The sequence below is a fragment of the Loxodonta africana genome, chromosome 3, assembly GCF_030014295.1.
Source record: "Loxodonta africana isolate mLoxAfr1 chromosome 3, mLoxAfr1.hap2, whole genome shotgun sequence".
NCBI lineage: Eukaryota > Metazoa > Chordata > Mammalia > Proboscidea > Elephantidae > Loxodonta > Loxodonta africana.
The window spans coordinates 54111631-54134096 of record NC_087344.1 but is presented as its reverse complement, the minus strand read 5'-3'; the positions used below and the strand labels follow the sequence as shown (position 1 = coordinate 54134096).

The following is a 22466-nucleotide window of genomic DNA, read 5'->3' as shown; positions in this document are numbered from 1 at the left end:
AACCCCGTGTGTTACAAAGTAGAGTTGCTCCGTAGAGTTTTCTTTTTAAAAAAAAATTTATGCTTTAAATATTATTGTGCCTTAGGTGAAAGTTTATAGTGTAAATTAGTTTCTCATTCAAAAATTATACACATGTTGTTTTGTAACATTGATTGCAAGCCCCAGAATATGTCAGCACCTCCATGTTTCCCTTTCCACGCTGGGTTTGCTGTGTCCATTTGTCCGGTTTTCTCACCCTTCCTAACTTGTCTTTGCTTTTGAGCAGGTGTTGCCCATTAGGTCTCGTATACTTGCTTGAACTAAGAAGCATGTTCCTCACGTGTGTTGTTGTTTTTTTTATAGGCCTGCCTAATCTTTGGCTGAAAGGTGAACTTCGGGAGTGGCTTCTGTTCTGAAACCAGGAGGTTTTCTTGACTGTAGTATTTACAGAAGCAGATCACCAGGCCTTCTGCGGCACTGCTGTGTGGGTTCAAACCACCAACCTTTAGGTTAGCAGCCAGTTGCAAATCACTTGCACAACCCAGGGACCTTTGACTCAGTAGGTAGTTGATAAATGTTAGCTCAGGCAATTAGATTATTATCCTGTGCTGATACATTTTTGATGCCTTCCGGGGTGAGCAAGAGCCTTTGCTCCTCCTCTGGTTACTCATATATGCCAGTTGCCTGAGCCTCTTGGAACATCACCTGCTTCCCATCGAAAATAAGATTAACCATCTGAGTGTGATTTACAGGATAGAGTGTGAAGAAAAGGATTGGTTAACATGAAAACTTTGCTCCTGTGGCCCAAGGTATCTCTGACAACAAACTAAGGTCTTTGTAACAAAGCTGCCCACAGGAGAGTTTGGGGGCAGCCTGAAGCTTACTGGGCCCTGAGTAATGCAGAGGAGGAGGAAGGGAAAGGAAGGTTCTGCGTTTCAGATAGGCTAGTAGAGGAGGTGCAGCGTAGCCATGCCCACCTATACGAACCTGTGGAAGGTAGCCCTGCTGAAGGGGTCTGGTCCACAAGTGCTTCCTTTTTTGTATCTGAGAGGTGGGAACAGCCAGCCTTCCAGCCCGACCCTGGGAAGCTGGGGACCAGGTGGGTGGGAGACTTTCCCCTGAGTATACTCCTATTTGTACCTTTTTGAATTTTGACCAGTATTGCCTATTATATAAAAAATTTTTTAATGAAAAACATTGTGCCAGTGGCTTCCCATTGCACTGGCCCCTGCCCACCTCTTCTGCTTCATTTGGTCCCACCCTGATGCTCCTGTCTGTTCCTTACAATGACCTTGATGGTCCCCGCAGGAGAACCTTTGTGCTGGCTGTTCCCTCACCTTGGAATGCTCCCCTCACCCCAACTTGTCAGTGGAGCGTGCTCATCGGTTGTCATTCATGTGTCATCTCCATGCCACCTCCTAGACCATCAAATCCCCATAGCCCCTGCTTCAGCCTCCATCGCAGTTTGTTTCATAGCACTTGGCCCTCTCGGGGATGTCTCCTTGACATGTGTTCCTTGTTTCCTGTCTGTTGCTGTGGCTGGAATGGACCTTGTGAGAGCAAGGCTGTGTATGTCTATCCTGTCCTTTGCTGAATCCTCAGCACCTGGCATAGGCACTCAGTAGTTATTGAAGTGGAATGAAGCTCTCTCTTCCAGTCAGGCGTTGTAACCCCCCGGTTCTGAGATTTGAGAAGGTTGTACTCAGGTAGGAAATGGCAGATGCAGTGTTTGGATGAACGTTTGTTTGATTTTGAGGTGGCTGTTTTCCAGAATGTTGTTGGGTGCCGTCAAGCCAGTTCCGACTCATAGGGACCCTGTGTACAACAGAACAAAATACTGCCCAGTCCTGCACCGTCTCCACAGTTGTTGCTATATTTGAGCACGTTGTTGCAGCCACTGTGTCATTCCATCTCATTGAGAGTCTTCCTCTTTTTCCCTGACCTTCTACTTTGCCAAGTGTGATGTCCTTCACAAAGGACTGGTCCCTCCTGATAACATGTTCAAAGCATGTGAGACAAAGTCTCACTATCCTCGTTTCGAAGCAGCATTCTAGTTGTACTTCTTCCAAGACAGATTTGTTCGTTCTTCTGGTAGTTCATGGTATATTCGGTGTTCTTCACCAACACCGTAATTCAGATGCATCAATTCTTCTTCAGCCTTCCTTATTCACTGTCCAGTTTCTGCATGCATATGAGGTGATTGAAAATACCATGGCTTGGGTCAGGCGCACCTTAGTCCTCAAAGTGACGTCTTTCCTGCACTGTATATTATGTTTCGGACACTAGCACTGTGTCACTAGGACACACTTTTTTTTTTTTCCTTAAGTTTGGGGCCTTGGAAAAAGTAAAAGAAACCAGTTGTAAACAGAGACCCCTGCTGGCCACTGGGAGCTCTATATCCTGATAATTTGCTCTCATGGAGTGAGCTATTTTCAAGGAGGGGAGACTGGTGCTCACCAGGACTCTTCCCAGCCATGATTTCACCAACATTACTCATCTGAGCGTGCAACCGAGTGAACAGGGTCTGTTTTCGATTCTTATCTCTCCTGTGGCAGGCTCTCAGCCAACAGGCAGATCAAAAGCTGGAATGTGATCATTTGGCCATCAAAAAAAAAAAAAACAAGGTATGAGGGTGCACTGCTTACAGACGAGGGCGCCATGGATTAGATTATCCATAGAGTTGAACTGGTCTGGCTTTTGTGCTTTTTTAAAGGGTTCATCTCAAGTTTCTTTTTCTGGTTGAACAATTTTTTTCAACATTAATAACTAATGGAGAAGAGGAAGAGGCAAAGTAAAACCATATGGCAGGACAAACACAAACCTCACTTGTGGCCGGAAACTTCTGATTTGTATCTCTTTTCATGTGATCAGCTGTTGGTTTAGATAGAAAAGTATTCAGTTGGGCAACAAGCAAGAAAAAAATTTTTTTTAAGTTTTTCTTTTACCTTTTTGTTTTTGTTACGTGCCGCAGGTCGGTTCCGACTCATAGCAACCCTATAGGACAGGGTAGGGCTGTTCCACAGAGTTTATAAGGAGCGGCTGGTGAATTCAAACTCCTGACCTTTTTGGTTAGCAGCCTGAGCTCTTAACCACTGTCCTGCCAGGGCTGCATTCTTTTACTTAGCTGTACTGTATTTTGCAGGTCCTTTCTTAGACAGTGGCTGGTAGCTTGTGACTTTAAACCAGTTGTTCCTCTAACCCCTGTCTTTCCTTTCTTTAAAGCAGGGACAGTAATCATTTCTCCACATAGGGTGGTTGTGAGGATTGAGGGAGGTGGTGCAGGTAGAGTTCACAGCACAGTGCCTGGCACGTAGTACCAGGTGTTGGCTGTTACAGCCTCCTCAGCTCTATCGTTGTTATTTATTAAGGTGTCACCTAAGGCAGTTGCTAATGGCATCCTGGCCTTTCCCTTCTTTTACCCCCTGGGGTTTTTTCCTCCCCCTGCCCTAGTCCACTGTACCCCTCCACCATAAACTCATGCATTCCAGTGGCACCCCAGGAACCTGTGAGCCAGCTGATGGCATCAGTGGTGTGACCATGCACGTTTGTGGCAGTGGAGAAACTCACAGAGCCCCTAAACCTATCATCCTGACCAGTGTCGTGGTGTTTATTATTCCAAATTACTTGAAATTAAGTTTAAATTCCCCCAACAGCCTGGATTGACTTGACACCTTTGGTGTTATCTGAACAGTTCTTACAGAGGCGGTTAAGTAGTTCAGATGGGCAGTTCGGACAGAAACCATGAACACTTGTTCTCCTTGGCTTCGGAGGCAGCAGAGCTAGTGACACACACGCCCCGAAGTAAACTTGTGGTTTTGTTTGGACCTGTCCTTTAACTTAAATCGCTGTGCAAACTCATGGTCTGTGAGACTTAATGTGATTTCTTCCGCTGTTCTAAGCACTTGGCATGGGTGGGTACAAAGAAATACTGCCATTTTTCTGGTTTTGTAATATCACCACATGAACTATTGGTGATCCACCTTTCATGCAGTTGAACTGGGTTCAATTCCCAGTCAGTGTACCTCATGTGCACAGCCACTGCCCATCTGTCATTGGAGGTGTGCATATTGCTGTGATGCTGAACAGGTTTCAGCAGAGCTTCCAGTCTAAGAAGGACCAGGAAGAAAGGCCTGGCCATCTGCTTCTAAAAATCAGCCAACGAAAACCCTGTGGATCTGTAAAAAAACGGCATGAGGACGGTGTCCGACCTCCTCCAACTTGATGAGGGAGAAGTCAAGATCAATAGCCCAAGGCTAATTCCGGTGAGGTGGGAGTCAGACATGCCTCCTCTCTCTTTCCTCTTTACCAGTTCTGACACCAGCTGTCCCTCCCACAGCGCTCTACTAGATTTGATAATTCATTGCAGTGGCTGCATAGAACTCACAGACCATACTTACAATTATGGGGTTTATTAGGGAAGTAAGTTACAATTCAGGCTGAGGAATCCTCAAGATACAGTTCTTCCATCAGGATAGCATCTTCCCAGTTGTGCTAACAGGGATGCCTCTCCCTGGCCCTCAGTCTCTACCCAAAGGCACTCAGTTTTCTCTCTGTGGGCCTGGAAGCCTGCTGTGCCATCTCTTGCTGCTGGGTCTCTGCTGCTGGTCTCACCTTCCTTGGTGGTGGTGGGCTCCTCTCCTTTCTGCTCTGGAAGTTGGCTCTTTTAAGGCAAAACTGACCAATCCCCTTGGTAGGCCACAATTACCCTATCACAGAGTCACCTGGGTGGGAATTACAAGACCATGGCTAGAAAGGCCACACACAAAAGTAATTAATTCACCACAGGATCACAGTAGTCCAACCCACAACTGATCATGGGGATGGGGCCTGGCTGGGCAGTGTTTAGTTCCATGATGTTTAGTTCATGGGTTGCCATGAGCTCAGGGCGACTCCATAGCAGCTAATAACAACAACAGTATTACCTCAGATCACAGGATGCACATCCACTGCCTTGGAATTCAATGCACATAACACAGAACACCCACTGAGTGTGCGTGGCACAGAGTCCGGGGCCAGTCTCTGCCTTCTTTAGGTGTGGCATCAGCACATGATGAGAAATGTTAAGTAGTGAGGAAGTAAAATGATAGCTAGTGGCAATTTTAGAAAAGCTGTCCCAAAAGCACTTAGGATTTAGTTGACATCAGAGGTAACTTCAGGCATTCTGAAGAATGGGATCTTGATAAAGAAGTTGGATGGACTGGACCAAAAGCAAAGACGTTTCCAGGATAAACTGAATGCTTCAAAGGTCAGTGGACCAAGGGCAGGGGTTTGGGGACTATGGCTTCAGGGGACTTCTAAGTCAATTGGCAAAATAAATTCTATTGAGAAAACATTCTGCATCCCACTTTGAAGTGTGGCATCTGGGGTCTTAAATGCTAACAAGCGGCCATCTAAGATGCATCAATTGGTCTCAACCCACCTGGATCAAAGGAGAATGAAGAACACCAAGGTCACAAGATAATAATGAGCCCAAGAGACAGAAGGGGCCAATGAACTAGAGACTTACATCATCTTGAGACCAGAAGAACTAGATGGCGCCCGGCCACAACCAATGACTGCCCTGACAGGGAACACAACAGAGAATTCCTGAGTGAGCGGAGAACAGTGGGATGCAGATCCCAAATTCTCATAAAAAGACCAGACTTAATGGTCTGACTGAGACTAGAGGAATCCCGGCGGTCATGGTCCCCAAACCTTCTGTTGGCCCAGGACAGGAACCATTCCCGAAGCCAACTCATCAGACATGGATTGGACTGGACAGTGGGTTGGAGAGAGATGCTGATGAGGAGTGAACTACTTATATCAGGTGGACACTTGAGACTGAGTTGGCATCTCCTATCTAGAGGGGAGATGGGAGGGTGGAGGGGGTTAGAAACTGGCAAAATGGTCACAAAAAGAGAGACTGGAAGGAGGGAGCGGGCTGACTCATTAGGGGGAGAGTAAATGGGAGTATGTAGTAAGGTGTATATAAGTTTATATGTGAGAGACTGACTTGATTTGTAAACTATCACTTAAAGCACAATAAAGATTATTTAAAAAAAGAAGTTGGAATTTGGCTGGACCTTGAAGGATGAATAGGATTTAAGAGGGAAGCGGGGATAGGGCTGTCAGAATTAGCAAATAAAAATAAGTACCTTTGGAACATACTTATACTAAAATATTATTCCTTGTTTGTCTGAAATTCAAATTTAACTGGCCCTCCTGTATTTCATCCAACAACTCTAAATGAGGGAGAGCGTTATCAGCTAGAACAGTGTACACAAACCTGCGTGTTCCGAGAGTAAGGCAGTGTGGCTGTTCGAGAGGGTTCAGAGAAGTGGAGGGATAAGGTGGATGTAAGGGGTCGGTGGGTGGTGGAGAATTATGACTAATGTACCCTTGGGCAGCTGCTACAGTACCAATCTGTGGGCATACCATGTATTCCACACTTCTCATTCCCATGGTGACTATATCATTATGCCAGAGCACATTATCTTTGATCAAAAAAAGCAGGACTGTCAGAAATATAATATAAAAATGTGACCCACCTTGAGTTCATCCAAAAAGTGAAAATTGTACCTGCTCTGATGAAGAACTAGTAGGTAGTATCACACCCCAGATGCTCTTCGTAGTAGGCCAAATCCCACGCCACTCATGAATTCTCTTGGTCTCTCTGTGACTGCCAGAATTTTATATTTCAGATGTAGTGTATGTTTTTCTGAGGTTAGAATCTGGCTATGGACTTTCAGAAGTCCACCCACAGATCTGCAAGGGTGGCTGGACCAAGGAGTTCAGACAATACCACCGTGGCTCAGCCTTGCTCTGAACCTCAGGCACTTACTCTCTGTGGTGGGAAATATATCTGCTGCAGCCCAGGACCTTCACCTCCATCGTAGCAGCTCTGGCAGAGAGAGGGTGAGCATCTCCTAGCAGGCCCTGGAAAAAACACCTAGGACGATATCATCCCTGAGTAGGCCAGGGGACAGAGGCCCTCTGGTTGCCCACGGGTGGTGGTGAAGTGGAGGTCAGCCACCAAACCACATGGAATGACCAGCTTCGTGACCAGAAGAAAGAGAAAGGTGGGCTGGGCAGGCAACAGGAGTGGATATTGATGACAGCAGGTGCAACAAATCAACCTCTTCTGCTGTTGTCTTAGTTGACTTTGTCTCTGCTTTGAAGGTTATGAGTTACAAGGTGGGATCGGCAGAGTCCCTTCTAGTCCTTTATGCTGCCTTGAAAATACCATCATCTACTTGTTGGACAGGGGAAAACCTGGAGGCATAGTGGTTAAGTGCTAAGGCTGCTAACCAAAGGGTTGGCGGTTCAGATCCACCAGGTGCTCCTTGGAAACTCTACAGGGCAATTCTGCTCTGTCCAATAGGGTCACTGTGAGTTGGAATTGACTTGACGGCACTGGGTTGTTTGTTTTTTTTAATACTTGTTGGACAGGCAGGGAGGGCTAGATCAGCTGGAGGGACTTTGAAGATCACTTCCTAGACTCCCTCCCCCCCCCATTATTATTTCATAGGACAGAAACATTTTAAAAAAACGGGGGGGGGGGAGTAAGTCATAGGGTTGCCAGCTTTTAAACAAACAAAAAAACAAAACAAATTATTGTTTATGGATAGAATGAATGCATTTAACCGTATGAAGAATTTTCCGTTCTTTTTATTATAGTATTAGTTTACCTGAAGTATTTTCACCGAAGCAATGAAACTCTTATCACAGTCTCTGATGTAGCTTACCTACTGTGACAGATGAACAAAGTGAGGCCCCAAGAGGCCTGACAAACAAACAAACAGGCCCCACGAGGCCAAGGGCTCTGCCCGAGATTGCATGGCTAGTTAATAGCAGAGTAGAGACTAGAGCCTCGGTGTCTGAATTCTCAGTCTTTCCACCAGTGCTGTGATTCCTCAAGGTCATGTTTTAGTAAAAAATTGCAGGACTGGAATTAAAACGTCAGTTCTCTTTGTTCAGTGCTTTTCTGCCATGCCATGGTCCATGTTTGAGAATGCCTGGTTAGAACTGCAAGTCAGACTGGTCATTGATGTCCATCAGAGGTTATTTCTTGACATCATATTCTTTCAGCAAAGATTCTTAACGCACACTAATTTATTAATTAAAAATAAAGTTGGTTGGAGTGTGAGAAGCTCTTCTCCCTCTCAAATATATTTGAGTACTTACTCAAATATATTGAGTACTTAATATGTGCCAGACACTGCAATAGTCACTGGGGATACAGCAGTGAACAAGCTTTTGAAGTCCTTGCCCTGGTAACATTTATATTCTAGTGAGGGAGACTGACAACAAATAAAAAAAAAGAAAAATCCTCCCCCACCACCACCCCCATTAGCATGCTAGTAAGAAACTATTGAAAATACCCTTGGTCCATGAATTAAGCTCTTGGATAGCAGCGAAGTCAAGCCTGTTTTATACCAAATCCCATTATCTTGTAAGCTTTCCTATATTGGATGGACTGATGGGAAAGGGGAAACAGTGCCTCCAGGCAGAGCTAGATTCTCAAGAGTCTGTTTTTATCCAGTGGTCACTATGAGTTGGAACCGGCTGGATGGCACCTAACAACAACAACAAAACCCAATATAGGGAATTCAGGTATGATCTGGGCTGACATTGCCATCTAAGGAAGACGAACAGGGAGCAGATGGCATTGAGTACCTAGGAGGAAAGAGCAGGCATATAAATGTTAGTTATTAACATGCATTATCTCATGTGGTCCAGCTGAATTGGTTTTATTATCTCAACTTTATAGGTGAGGAAATCGAATCTTACACTAGAGAAATAAAATGACTTGCCCAGGGCCATGTGGAGTCAGAAAGTCTAACTTCAGAATCTGTTTGCTTAGTCCCTGCCATAATCCAGGATAAATTGAGTCGATAGTGTCAGGGTTTGACCAGACTGAATGGAGTTCAGAGCAAAAGTCTGGGCCCAGCAGGTAAACTGAGGCAGCAGCCCAACAGAATAAATGGTGATGCTTAGAGAAAGGCTGCAGTGGGATAGGCAGGCACGTGGGTGCAAGGATCTTTTCTCTGGGCCTACACACTCAAACAAGACTACTTTCAGATGCCTTGGCCAGGACTTTTTCTTTCAGGTGAAGGGCTCTGTAGCCATAGCTTTGTAGGTATGGGAACAGCAAAAAGTTATTTGTGACCAGAGTATGCCTTTGGGGTGTACTGTCCTTCCCCTTAACTGTACCTTAAACCAGAGCTAGGGTTTGCGTGGAGGGAGCACGGACTTTGGAGTTACGTAGTTCTGGGTTTGATTTCTATCTCCGTTGCTTCTTGTGTGGGCCTTGAACAACGTAATGGCTCTGCGCTTCAAATCCCTAACCTGTACAAGGGGGATAATGAATACCTACTTTATAAGATGAGTGCGAGCAACATGCCAAATGTAGAGAGTCTAGCATGATATGCCGCAAGCACTCGGAAACAGTAGATGGTTTCATATTATCATCACCAAAACTGACTTTGAAAATGCCCCCCTCACACACACATTTTTAGGGTGTATACAGGCTAGCAGTGCTTGGAGAAGGAATTCTAAAACTAACCAGGTTGTGTACAGGAGCTAATGGTGTGTGTATCTCCTGGGGGGCTAAATGACTGACGCTGTTCCATATATAAGAAAAAAGACCACTGCACTGAGGCCAAAATATATGAGCTACATTAAGGGGGTGCTGTCTTTTTCTTGTGCCAGACAGTGCTTTACAGCTGAGTTCTGAAGCACTCTAGGGTTAGCAGAGTCTCCTTGGAGAGGCCGTGGAGGCTGGGTGGTCTCTGGTGGCAGTGTTCCCTGTCTCTGATGATGAAAAAGGTCTTCTAGAGGAGCACGGGGACTGCTGTGGCTGTCAGCCCTAATCTGAGCTGCTCTTCTGGTTGTCTTTGCCACACGATGTAACTTTTCCACTTGGAACGGTTATTGGTGTACTTGGCAGCCACTTGCTGGTAAACGATATGGTGGGGCCTCCATAAATCCAGTCCCATGAAACGAATAAGTCAGCACATTGGAAATACAGCATGGAAGTGACTCAAGCCTGAAGGAATCTGTTTCTAAAAGTGCTGCCATCTCTTCTTGGAATATTTTGGTGGAAACTGATGTTTGAGTTGGGAGGAGGAAACCTGGTTACTAGCAGGGTGATGTGTCAAAATCAGCAGCATTTGCCCTGCAATTCAGCCCTTCCTGCCCTAGACCATGGGGCCATCAACTGGACAACAGCAGGAGCCCGGCGCCATGGAAGCTAGTGTGAAGCTACCTTTGCAGCAGATAGGGTTGACTCTGCGAACCAGCCTGGTAATGCTTGGCCAGGTGCCTGGAAAGTATTGGAAACTCCACCCAGTGTAGGAGCCTATGGGAGTTCTCCATCACGGGTGGGTAATTCTTCTCAGAGTTCTTTGGATTCCTGCGCATTTGAATTGTTTACCTTCTTCTCAGGACTTCAGCTTGTACTCTGCCCACCAGAGACCAAGACCAAGCATATGCATACTTAAATTTCCAGACCACCCTGGCAACCAGATAATTAAAGCTACACACAGTGTTGGAAGGAAGGCTGTGTTGGAAATCACACTCCACTGTAATTCAAGAACAGGTTTTCTTTATAGAGGGGGACACAGTTTATGTCAGGCACATGTGGAAAAGAAAAGAATAGGCCCATAATCTTGGCAGGGTACCAACGGCCAGATGTTAAATATACTGACCATAATATGGCTACAGTTATCACTAGGCAACCTGAACTCGATATGTTCTTTTAACCCTTCTATCTTTTCTTTTTTTCCAGGTTCCCAGTCTATGTGAAGATCTCCTGTCTTCTGTTGACCAGCCACTGAAAATTGCCAGAGACAAGGTGGTGGGAAAGGATTACCTTTTGTGCGACTACAACAGAGATGGGGACTCCTATAGGTGAGCTCATGTCCAAGAATGCAGCCGGCGTGCCAGGCCACACCCTCGGTCAGTCATTGGTGCCTACTGCGGCAGCATGAGAGCCACTGAACTCTGACAGGTTGACAGGCCATCCAGTCCACCTTTCTGTTTGTCTGCCTTCTTTCCTTTTATGCATCTAGCCAGTCAACAGATGTATTTGTGGAGTGGCTCCAGTAAGCACTGGGAATATGATAGTGAACAGAAGGCCCCTGCCCTTGTGGATCTTACAGTCTAATTAATTATAATTGTATTAAGTCCTGCACCAGGGAAGGTACCAACGTACCAGGAAAATATATGATAGGGATCTTAGTCCTAAAGGCTAGAAGGGTCTCTGTGATTAAGGGACGTTTGAACACAACTCCTTTCTCTTTCTGTCACTGTGCTAAGGGCTGGAAATGTGTAAATAATTAAGATGGCATTAGTCCTGACCTCAGTGGTCATCTGATCTAGAATAGAAGATGTACGCAGCAGCTGGTTACCCTGTGATACGATCCCTACAGCCAGCACACATCTTGTTCAGAGTGTGGGAATAGTGCGGAAGAGGTCATGATTGACTGCAGAAGGGCATCCTGAAGGAGGTGGTATCTGACCTAGGTTTCAAAGGATGCCTAGGAGTCCTTTCTATGAAAAAAGATCAGGAATCCCTAAACCAATCTAATATTTCTGTAATGGATTGTGTCTTAGTCATCTATTGCTGCTATAACAGAAATACCACAAGTGGATGGCTTTAACAAAGAGAAATTTATTCTCTCACTGTCTAGTAGACTACAAGTCCAAGTTTAGGGCGTCAGCGCCAGGGGAAGGCCTTTTCTCTCTGTCGGCTCTGGAGGAAGGTCTTTCTTGTCAATCTTACCCTGGACTAGGAGCTTCTCTGCATAGGAACCTGGGGTCCAAAGGATGCACTCTGCTCCTGGTGCTGCTTTCTTGGTGGTATGAAGTCCCTAACTCTCGGCTTGCTTCCCTTTCCTTTTTATGTCTTAAGAGGTAAAAGGTGGTGCAGGCCACACTCCAGGGAACTCCTTTTACATTGGATCAGGGATGTGACTTAGATAAGGGTGGTGTTACAATCCCACCCTTATCCTCTTGAATATAAAATTATAATCACAAAATGGAGGACAGTCACACAATACTGGAAATCATGGCCCAGCCAAATTGATACACATTTTGGGGCGGGGTATAATTCAATCCATGGCAGATTTTCTCAGCTAGAGCCAGTGCCTTGGAGAATGGTGTAGGAATGCAGGCTGCTTTAGCTTATTTAGAACCTGGGCTGAGTCTTGGAAGCTTGAGCCTAAAGCTTTCTTCAGGGGGTGGGTCTGAGAACTGGAAGCAGAAAAAATATCTGGAATCAGCAGATACGGGCCCCAAACCAACTCTATCCCTACTAGCAGTGGAATCTTTAACAAATGACTGTCTCTTGATCTTAACTTTCTCATGAGTGAAATGGAAGTAATAGTATTCGTTCATTCAACAGACTGCTCAGTAGCCTTTTTCTATAGGCGTATACCACGTGCTGGCCCTATTCTAAGTCTCTTTTTATGAAGCTTATGTCCTAGTGAGGAAGCCAGACACATTTTTCAGATTATGAAAAATGTTCAGGACAATAGAAGGGACAAGAGGAGGCAGAGACAAGATGAATAGACAGGGAAGGCTCTCCCTTAAGTAATAATGTTTGAAAAGAGACTTCAGGATGAGTCATACACATGCCTGGGTTAAGAGCATTTCAGGTGGAAAGGCCCTGGGTGGAGGTGAGCTTGTCAGGATTGAGCCCAGCAAGAAGGCCAGAGCTGGAGAGTTGTTGAGGGTGGAGGTAAGGCCAGAGGTGTGGCAGGAGCCTTGAAGGCCAGGCCAGGGGTAATAGGACTTAGTGCAGGGTTATTGGAGGTATTAAAAGAACACACGTGAAGTGCTGATGAGCACAGAACTTGGCATAAATTATAAAGAGTTAATACTGACTTTTTTTTTAATAATTGCGCTTTAAGTGAAAGCTTACAAATCAAGTCAGTCTCTCACGTAAAAACATATACATCTTACTACATACTCCCAATTACTCTCCCCCCACTGAGACAGCCCGCCCCCTCCTTCCAGTCTTTCTTTTCATGACCATTTTGCCAGCTTCTAATCCCCTCTGTCCTCTTATCTGCCCTCCAGACAGGAGATGCCAACCTAGTCTCAAGTGTCCACCTGATGCAGGTAGCTCACTCCTCATCAGCATCTCTCTCCAACCCATTGACCAGTCTGATCCATGTCTGACGAGTTGGCTTTGGGAATGGTTCCTGTCCTGGGTCTACAGAAGGTTTGGGGACCATGACCGCCGGGGTCCTTCCGGTCTCAGTCAGGCCATTAAGTTTGGTCTTTTTACGAGAATTTGGGGTCTGCGTCCCACTGCTAATACTGACTTTTTTTTAAGAGACGAAATAAGTCCTGGTGATGCAAACAGCTAAACATTTAGCTGCTAACCGGAAGACTGGCGATTCAAACCTCTGCAGTGGCTTCTTGGGAGAAAGACCTGGCAATCTATTTCCATAAAGATTACAGCCAAGAAAACCCTATAGGGCAGTTCTTCTCTCATGTGCAGTAGAAATAAACTCAATGGCACCTAACGACAACAAATCCCTCTGCTAGCTTCCTTATCATGTCCCTCTCCTAGCTTCAAATGGAAGCCAGGTAGATACTAGCATGGAGATGGGGAGAAGTGGTCAGATTTGAGGTAAATTTTAAAGGTAGAGTCAGCAGCATTTGTAGGTGGAATAGGTGTGGAAGAGTAAGATGTGAAAGACCATTGCAGGCTTTTGGCCTGAGCAGCTGGAAGGTGGGAGTTACTTTATGTTTGCGACGCCCGTTAGATGGAAGTGGAGATGTCATGTAGGCTGTGGGGATCCAGTTTGGAGTTCCCAGAGCGTGGTCTGGGTTGGAGATGTAAATGTGGGAGTCCCCAGGTAGATGGTGATACAGCCCTTAGAGAGATCCAGGTCACACGCCCTAAGGGAGGAAGGAGCACTGCCAAAGAAGAAATGAGCTTAGAAAGAACACCTTGAGGTGGAAGGAGATGTGAGGCCTTGGTGCCTGGGAGGGAGGCAGTTTTTAGTGTCCCCATTTCAGGATAAGAAATTAAGGTTAAAATTGGTGAGGAGACTGCCAGGCTCACGCTGCTGACCCACAAATCTTTGTCTAACTCCAAAGCTTGGTTACCATGCTGTGCCACCTCAGGCTCACCACCCATCAGCAAGCCCCAAGACCCCTGGAACCTGTTTGTCTGCATGAACATTGCCTTTCCCGTTGGGGTTGCTGTTGGTCCCCAGGTCCTGGCTGGATGGCAGCTGCTTATCTCCTATGTCTGCTCCTCCTGCCACTGAGCTGTGGTCCTTAGGGCCATCGTCTCTCTGCTCTCTCTCCCCTGCAGGTTCTGATGAGTTCCATGGTGAGACAGGTGCTGTTCCCAGAGAGTCCTTGGACTTGCAGTCCCCGGAGGATCCTCTGGCTTGACAGAGACCGCTAGACTGCTGTGGGGTAGAGGGCTTTCCCTCCCCTAGCCCCAGAGCTTGTCAGGCTGGTCACCAGGGGTGTGTGCCGAGAAACTATCACAGGCCGGTAGCTTCTGCCTATATTTTTATTTATTTGACTATTCTAGGATGTTGTCATGCCTGACATATAGTAGACATTCAATATATGTTTGAGCAAAAGAGCAAATGAAAACAGTGAAGGCTTTGGAGTTAGACTGGAGTTTAAAGTTGGCTCTGCTTCTCCCAGCTGTGAGACCTGGGGCACATTTTTCACTTTCAAGAGCCTCCCCTTTCTCTTCTATAAAAAGCTAGTATGCCTAGTTTTTTATAGGATCATCACATTGAATGAAGTAAGGAATGCAAAGTATATAGCATGTGTCTGGGTGCATAGTAAGTGCTCAGCAAATGGTGACTGATGATTGATCAGAAATGCTCAACCTTGTCAGCAGCATAGTGCATTGTGCTGATTCCCTTGATTCTGGCACTTTTCAGGCCCTCATCTCTCCCTACATGGTATCTTTTCTCCTCCTGTTTTCCTGACCTGAGCAGATAATCTGTTTTGTAGAAATTAAGAGTTCAGAGGAGATGTATTGTGCTCTGGACTGTGACCCTGCTCTCCTGTGTCTTCTTGTGCCTTCTCCATCTACCTAGAACAGCCTTTATGCCTGAATTCAAAGGTCTGTTGATGAAGGGAAGAAAGTTGGAATAAAGCAGCTGTTGGAACATCTTAGATCATTATTCCTTTCCTTCCCTCATCAACGTTCCTTGGGTATCACTTGCCAGGCCCAAGGCTCAGACAAAAGAAAAAGGGAAAGATGTTTAGAGGTGGAGGAGGACATGGACTAGAAAGAGTAACTGGGAGGCCCTTCCCTGTGCACCCAAACATTATTATTTGGGTTAAGAATTCAGCTTCAAGAGAAGAGTTGTCCCAGCAGGTCGGCCTCCAGGTGAGATGATGCTAGGACATCTGCGGCCTTCTGTCCTGATGGTTCAGGTGGGAGCCTCCTGGTGCACGCCTGTGTTTCCTCTGTGACTTCTGCTGGTCAGGTGTTCTCAAGCACAAAGCCCTGGGCAAAAGAAAGGAGAGCCCTGCACTTGGAGCAGGAGTGAGTTCCCTGCAGGTGCTTCAGGGCCTCCTTAGAAATTGTCTTGACTTAGCATTTACCCGGAACATGGAAGGTGTGCACAGCTGATCCTTATGGCAGATGACTGTGGGAGCAAGGACGTGTGGGGCTGTGGGGCGTCTGTGATCACTGTCTCTGCTGACGATCCAGACCAGAAACAGTTCAACTAAGCGTTAAGGCTATTATAGCCTGTTCCTAATTTTGTGAAATTGTTTGCATTTCTTAAATCTCTTAATGCAGTGTGTGATAAAGTTTAGTAAAATGTTAATGGTAAAAATGTAGGTGGTGGGTATATAGGTGTTGACTGGAAAAATTTTCAACTGTATGAAAAATTTCATAAAAAATATTAGAAAAATGTTGCCTATGTAACGTGTTTTGGGTGTGTTCCAAACATTCTGGTTATGGCTTCATCTCCTAGGTGCGTTCTGGTCGCCAGTGGACACTTCATGCTCGCCACACCCAGCTGCCTGGGACTCAAAGCTCATGCCATTTGAGGCCAAGGATTTTTTTTTTTTAACCTTGTGACCATAAAGAAAATCAAAGCCTTGACTAGCCAGCCGGGCTCACTCAAGAACCACACACAAAGCCTAGCACTTAGCAGGCTTGCAGCACAGGAGGGAAGGAGCTCAGTGGTAGGATTAATCAGTATTGAATTTTTAAACCCTAATACGAGAACTAAATGAGACTTTAGAGAAGATCTAGTTCTTGGTTTCCACAGTGCGTCCCCTTTTGTGAACCTGCAGAGCTCGTTTTTCAAAGTTCTTGTGAAAGCTCAACTGTAACCCATAAATGCAAACAGAATTGGAGGAAAGGCTTCCAGAATGCTGCCTCTTCACCCAGGGTAGCTCCTGAAGGGCTCTGGACCACCCATTGAACTCATCTCCCCCATATTACAGGCAAGGAAAGCTGCAGGAATGAAAATGACTGCCAAAATGATGCAAATGGTTAACACACACAGCTGCTAACGGAAAGGTTGGTGGTTAAGATCCACCCAGAGGCAGTCTCAGGGGAAAGGCCTGGCAATTTATTTCCGAAAAATCAGCTTTTGAAAATCCTGTGAAGCACAGTTCTGCTCTGATACACATGGGGTTGCCAGGAGTCAGAATTGACTCAGTGGCAACTGATTTTTTTAAACAAGTGATCAGAGCCAGAACTACAACTCAGACCTCTTTACTCTTGGCTCAGTGCTTTCTTCTACAATAGTGGTTCTTAACTGGGAGCAGTTTGTGGCCCCCACCCCCCAAGGGCCCCCTTAGGGACATTTGGTGATATCTGGAGACATTTTTGGTTGTCAGAGCTGGGAACGGGGTGCTACTGGCATCCATTGGGTAGAGACCAAGGATCCTGCTTAACAAATATCCTACAGTTCATGGGACAGTACCCTACAGCAAGGTGTTCTCTCCTCAGTGCCACAAAACCTCAGTAATGCTAGCCATCCTACAGTGCATGGGACAGTCCCCCACAGCAAGGCGTTCTCTCCTTAGTGCCACAAAACCTCAGTAATGCCAGCGTTGAAAAACTGCTCTGTATCATTGTTTCTGCACCTGAATCATGAAGAACTTGTTTGTTTGTTTTAAACAGCAAAATAGCTAGTATTTCAAATAGTATTAAGTGTTACAGAGAAAAATAAACCAGGAGAAGGGTAAGAGTTGGTGGCTGCTGTTTTAAATCGATGGGGTGACTCAGTTCAAGAACGTTTGCTCAGCACCGTGCTATATGTATTTACTGCATGACTTGGAGCCTTTGGGTTGGTTTTAGCCCAGGTGTGATCGGTTTTGCATGTCCCTTCCTTCATCCGCTTACATTCTTCTGCAGAAAGATGGTGGCATGGCTGCCTCTCCACTGCAGCTAGGGCGCCCTTCTGGTCTCCTCACCGTGGGTGTGGGGTTTTGAAGTGGTCCTTGTGCTGACTTGGGCCCAGGACCTGCCAATGAGGCGCTCCCCAGTTATAGTGGGTCTCACAGATTTTGCCAGTAGGACCCACAGACATTAGGACCACTCTCTTTTCTTTTCACCTCAGTACCTAAGATTATGAAAAGTTGAGAGTGAGTTGCAGTTAGTGTTAGCCCTGTGATAGTCACTCTCAAATGGACCTGTGTTACCACAGTCACCTTTGGGTTTTTGGAAATACAGATCCTGGGGCCTATTCTGAAGATTTTTATTTAATAGGGTGGGACCCAGGAATCTACATTAAAATAAGAGCGTGCAGGTGATTCTGGGACGTCACCCCAGACCTTCAGAAATAGAATCCAAGGGCAGAGTCCAGGAACTTGTATTTTAACAAACGCCCAGCTAATTGTTACACTCATAGAAGATTGTTGCTCTGGAAGGTGTTGTTTGTTTACTGGGCAGAAGCCAGAGCTCCGGGGCCAGCCTGGCTCCTGGCTGAACGGACAGAAATCTGATTTTAAAAACTGCCTCTGGGCCAATTGTACCATGGCCTTGGCTCTTGTGCACCGCTGGGAACGATGTTGAAGGGGGTAGTCATTTGGGCACTGTCGTACAGCAGCCAGCACATGTCACAGCATGTCCCTCTCCTGCCTGGAATGCTCCAAGGCTTCTTGTCTCACTCAGAGAAAAAGCCAGCATTCTTAGGGTGCCTTCCAAGGCTGTACAGATCACCCGTCTCTGTCGCCTGACCTCATCTACCACCCTCCCCCTTGCCCATTTCATGCCAGCTCTGTCCTCCTTGATCTTAAATGTGCCAGGCAAGCTCCTGTACCAGGGCCTTTGCCTGCTGTTCTTTCTGCCCAGATCTCTCCCTCAGTCACCCACATGGCTTGCTTCCTCACCTCCTTCAGATCTCTGCTCAAATGTCACCACCTTCTCTGACCCCACCTATTTAAGATAGTAGCCACCAACCACCACCTGTTTCCTCATTTTTTTCTCCATAACACTTACTACTTCTTGAAATACTAGATATTTTGCTGTTTATTTTTTGTCTGTCTCCCACCCCTTAAGTGTACACCTCTAAGCTCCACAAGCATAAGGGTTTTTGCCTCCTCTTTTCCACTGGCGTAATACCTACATCTAGCAGTGCCTGGCACATAAGTTGTTCAGTAAACTTATTGAGTGGTTGACTCTGTTTGCTTCTTTCTTATTTACCGAGTGAATATTGGCCTAGGAGGTAGGCATGACAAGGCCAGGTCAGTTTCCTTGATCTCCAGGAGGAATGTACCCAAATCATCCTGAATAGAGGAGACTCTGCTGCTTTGTGAAAACATCCAGAACAGAAAGATGAGGAAACAGGCAAAGGGAACTGTGAAAGCCAGAGATTAATTCAAAGTGAAGTTCAACTTTGAAAGTCTTGTTCTGTGCCAGTCTTGGGGCTGAGGCAGGTGAGACCACAGTCCTTCTTGAGAGCCTCCTGAGAAGTGGGTGGAGTGGCTCATCAAGAGAGAAGGCCAGCGAAGGTGGTAAGCACCCAGCAGCCCAGTGATTGCGTTATCCCAGGAGGATCCCGGAAGGAGCGCCCTCGCCAGGTATGGGTATAGGGAAGGCTTTCTAGAAGAGGTGATCCTTGAGCAGAGTCTTGCTTAATCACCATTAGTTTTCTACCTGTAAAGCAGCTATTGTTTAGGAGCCTGTGGAAGGATAGGATCGTTTCCACATCATGCCAAGGCCAGGCTTCCCCCAGGGACCTGGTACCTGTAGCCCTGCCAGGTTGCCGTGCAGCTCCTGCTCACATTCCTGAGGTGCAGCAGAGGAGTCTGGGGGATCTCAGCTGAAAGCAGGGCCAGGGACGTCAAGGCAGAGAGCTTTTCTTTCCTTTCCCCCCTCTTGATGTAGAACTTCAAGGTCTTCTGATTTTCTCCACACATTTCCATCCTAACTGCGTTTGATCGTTTGCTTAAATAAGATCCTTATGGTGCAGCCGTTGCCAGCAGCACTGTTTGAAACCTGTTAGCTGAAACAAAAAGCATTCTCTAAGGGAAATGAAAGGCCTGACTTTTGAAATCTAAGCGTTCCTGTCCATCTGTCTTTTTTCAAACGGCCTCAATTTAAGCTCTTAAATGTGTTCTGAGTGCCCCTTCTACTAAGAATATTCTGAGTAATGTTATGATTTTTCCCCCAGCTACAATTACCCCGGCTCCAGGACTAACAGCTTGAAATGCTGTTGTCTGTGAGCCAGGAGAAATGTGAGTTACAGGCATCTTGAAAATTCCAGGCCCCCAGTCTGCAAGAGAGATGGACTCTTGTGTCTAATCAGGTCACCTTTTAATGAAAGCCAGTTGGGGCAGTTCTTCCACGCTCACAGGAAGGCGATGGTTGTTTAACCGTGGAAACCAAGGTCAGACCTTTGAGTGTGCTGAGGAGTCTCAGAGGGAGCATGGAAGGAGAAGAAGGGGAATTAGAGTTCTTCTTTTCTATTCCCCCTGGCTATGGCAGCACCAAGCCTTGTTGGTTAATAACGGTGTTCACAGAACCCTTCAGCTGCGCCTTTGTCTCAGATCTGGCGGGAGACCTTTGAAGGGTTTTGTTGTTGTTTTGTTAGATTTTTTTTAATGCTTAGGTGCCACTCAACAGAAAAACCAGAAAAGAACTCCATCTTTCCTGGTTTTGAGGGCCACCAGGAGAAATCCTACAGGCCCTTTCTTCTCCATCCTGTGCTGCAAGGGTACAATCTGTCAACAAGCATTTACTGAGCACCAACTCTCTGCTAGGTAATAGGGGCGGAAGGCAAACTGCACAGGTTCTCTTCTCTCTAGGGACTTGCAGTCTAGGATAAGGGAACACTAAGGACATTACAGAAGGAAGAATCCGACAGAGGGGAGGAGGGAGTGTTTACTTCTGTTTGGGGGAAGAGGGGAATGCAGGAACCCATTCATCCGATATTTTTTCATTCATTTTTTAAAATATTTTTGAGCACGTAGTTGCATGCTAGTTGCTGGGCAAACAGTGAAAAACAAGACAGAAAAGGACTGTTCCCTCTTGGCATTTCAGTTCTAGACTTGATTATCTTAATTAAAATTTAAAAATTCAGTCCCTCAGCTAGCCACATGTCAAGTACTCAATAGCCTTGTGAAGCTAATCGCTACCATTTTGGACGACACTGTTTTAGAGAGGAGAACAAAACAAGTCACAGGAACAAGAGGTGACATGCCAGCCCATGCTCAGGAAGGGAGAGGCCTCTCTCTGAGAAGGTGAGGGTGTCCAGTGTTGGCTTCACACCATTTCCAAGCCAGATGCGGTCTCAGGCTGTTCACAGACTCTCCTATGCTATGTACACAGTCCAGTGTGACCGCAAGAGTTGTCTGCTGGCAAAGGGGCAGAAGGGAGTGTTTGATTTCATTCTTGCAAAGCCTCTACCAACACTGTAGTGGTAAGTGGTAGGAATGATTGGCTTGGAAGTAATGGCTTCCAAAGGTCTCTGATGCTTTGGGGCGGGCAGAGGGAACTGCTGCCCAAAGACCCTGTTGTAACATTGAGCACAGAGACTCCTTCCCCTAATTACCCCATGTGGCCCAGCAGCCAAGAAAGCTGGAACCTCTGTGTCTGCATGCTGAAAGGAGGTCACCCTGCTTATCTGGTTCATACTTGCCATGATTTGCTGACTTAGCTGCTGGTGGAACATCACTTACCAAGAAGAAAGATGTTTGTGCACAGAATTCATTAAAGTTGGGGTTCAGGAGATGGTGATTATACCTGAATTAAAGTGCTCTCTCTCTCTTTAATGTCAGTCTAAAATCTGCAGTCTCTTTTATGTCCTCAATGATGTGAAGTTTTCTGTCAGCAGGGGAGATGGGAAAGGCAATTTGGGTTTCTTACAATGGAAACATTGAGATTTTTATGCCCAAGAGTGTAAAGGACTTTTTCCAAATTCCATATTGTCTTCTCCTCCTCCTTTTTATTCTGTCGCACCTTTTTTAATTCCATTTCTTTCTCTGAACACCCAGCCCTCTGAACCCCACCTGCAAGAATTAACGAGTAGATCTTTCCCTTAAAACCTCCTTGCCAGTTCTTTCTCTGTGATTAAATGCTTTCCTGATGTGGCAAAATATATTTTTAAAAATGCAGTAAGTCTTTGGACTGGAAAAAGAGAGGCTGGTTCTCATTACTTAGCAGCCTTTATATGTGTGCACAGCCCTTGGATGTTGGAAAAGCTGCCCTTCTGTCATGTGGGGAACTTGACCGCTCAGGTTTTCTAATGTAATCAGTGTTTCCTGGTGGAGCTGAGTCTCTTGCCTGCTACCAGTAACTGACAGCTCTCTACATAGTAGTTATGTGTTAGAAGGTCTTTGGAATAAAAGCTTGTCTAGAGCAGCCGCCAGGTCGAAGTGGAGAGTGGGGCATCTGTTTATCGATAACACCGTGAAAACAAAAGAAAAATAGAAAAAGTGAAAGGGTTAACATTTGTTGACCATTTACTATATGCCAAGCTCTGTTCTAGGCACTTGATATACTTTTTTCCTTTGCTCCTCACTACAACCCTATGGATAGCAAATAGTAGCCTCATTTTACATATGAGGGAAATGAGGTTCAAGAGGGCAAGCCACTTGCTCAAAGTACACAGCTGTAAGAGGTGGAGCCTGAGGTTTATACCCAGATCTGCTTGCTCAGAAACCCTTGTTCCACAGACTTCAAGAAAGCCTTGTTTGTTGCCAGGTCCTGGAAAAATCTTTAGCTGTATGTTGTGACATTGCTTCTGAAATTTCAGACAGCTGGGACCGGAACTCATTGTTTGCAGCCATGTCTCCCTGGAATAATTCATGTTATCTCCGTCTCCTTCCTTCCTCTAGGTCACCATGGAGTAACAAGTACGACCCTCCTTTGGAAGATGGGGCCATGCCATCGGCTCGGCTGAGAAAGCTGGAGGTGGAAGCCAACAATGCCTTTGACCAGTATCGAGACCTGTGAGTTACTTAATCCGTTCTGCCCTTTAGCTTTCAATCGTGAGGAATAAAATCATTAGTAAGAGTGACTAGGCCAAGCATTCTCCCTCAAACCT

The 22466-nt window shown here is 46.0% G+C and overlaps 1 protein-coding gene across 3 annotated transcripts in view; it reads left to right on the top strand.

Annotated features, from left to right (window-relative positions):
• The window catches only part of CAPZB (capping actin protein of muscle Z-line subunit beta), a 168854-nt gene that overhangs the window by 105977 nt on the left and 40411 nt on the right, over positions 1 to 22466 (top strand). For all 3 annotated transcript variants that reach the window (XM_010593052.3, XM_064281384.1, XM_023551995.2), the window contains exons 3-4: positions 10748 to 10869; positions 22258 to 22371. In XM_010593052.3, coding sequence (XP_010591354.1) covers positions 10748 to 10869; positions 22258 to 22371 — 236 coding nt within the window. The remainder of the gene's footprint in view (positions 1 to 10747; positions 10870 to 22257; positions 22372 to 22466) is intronic.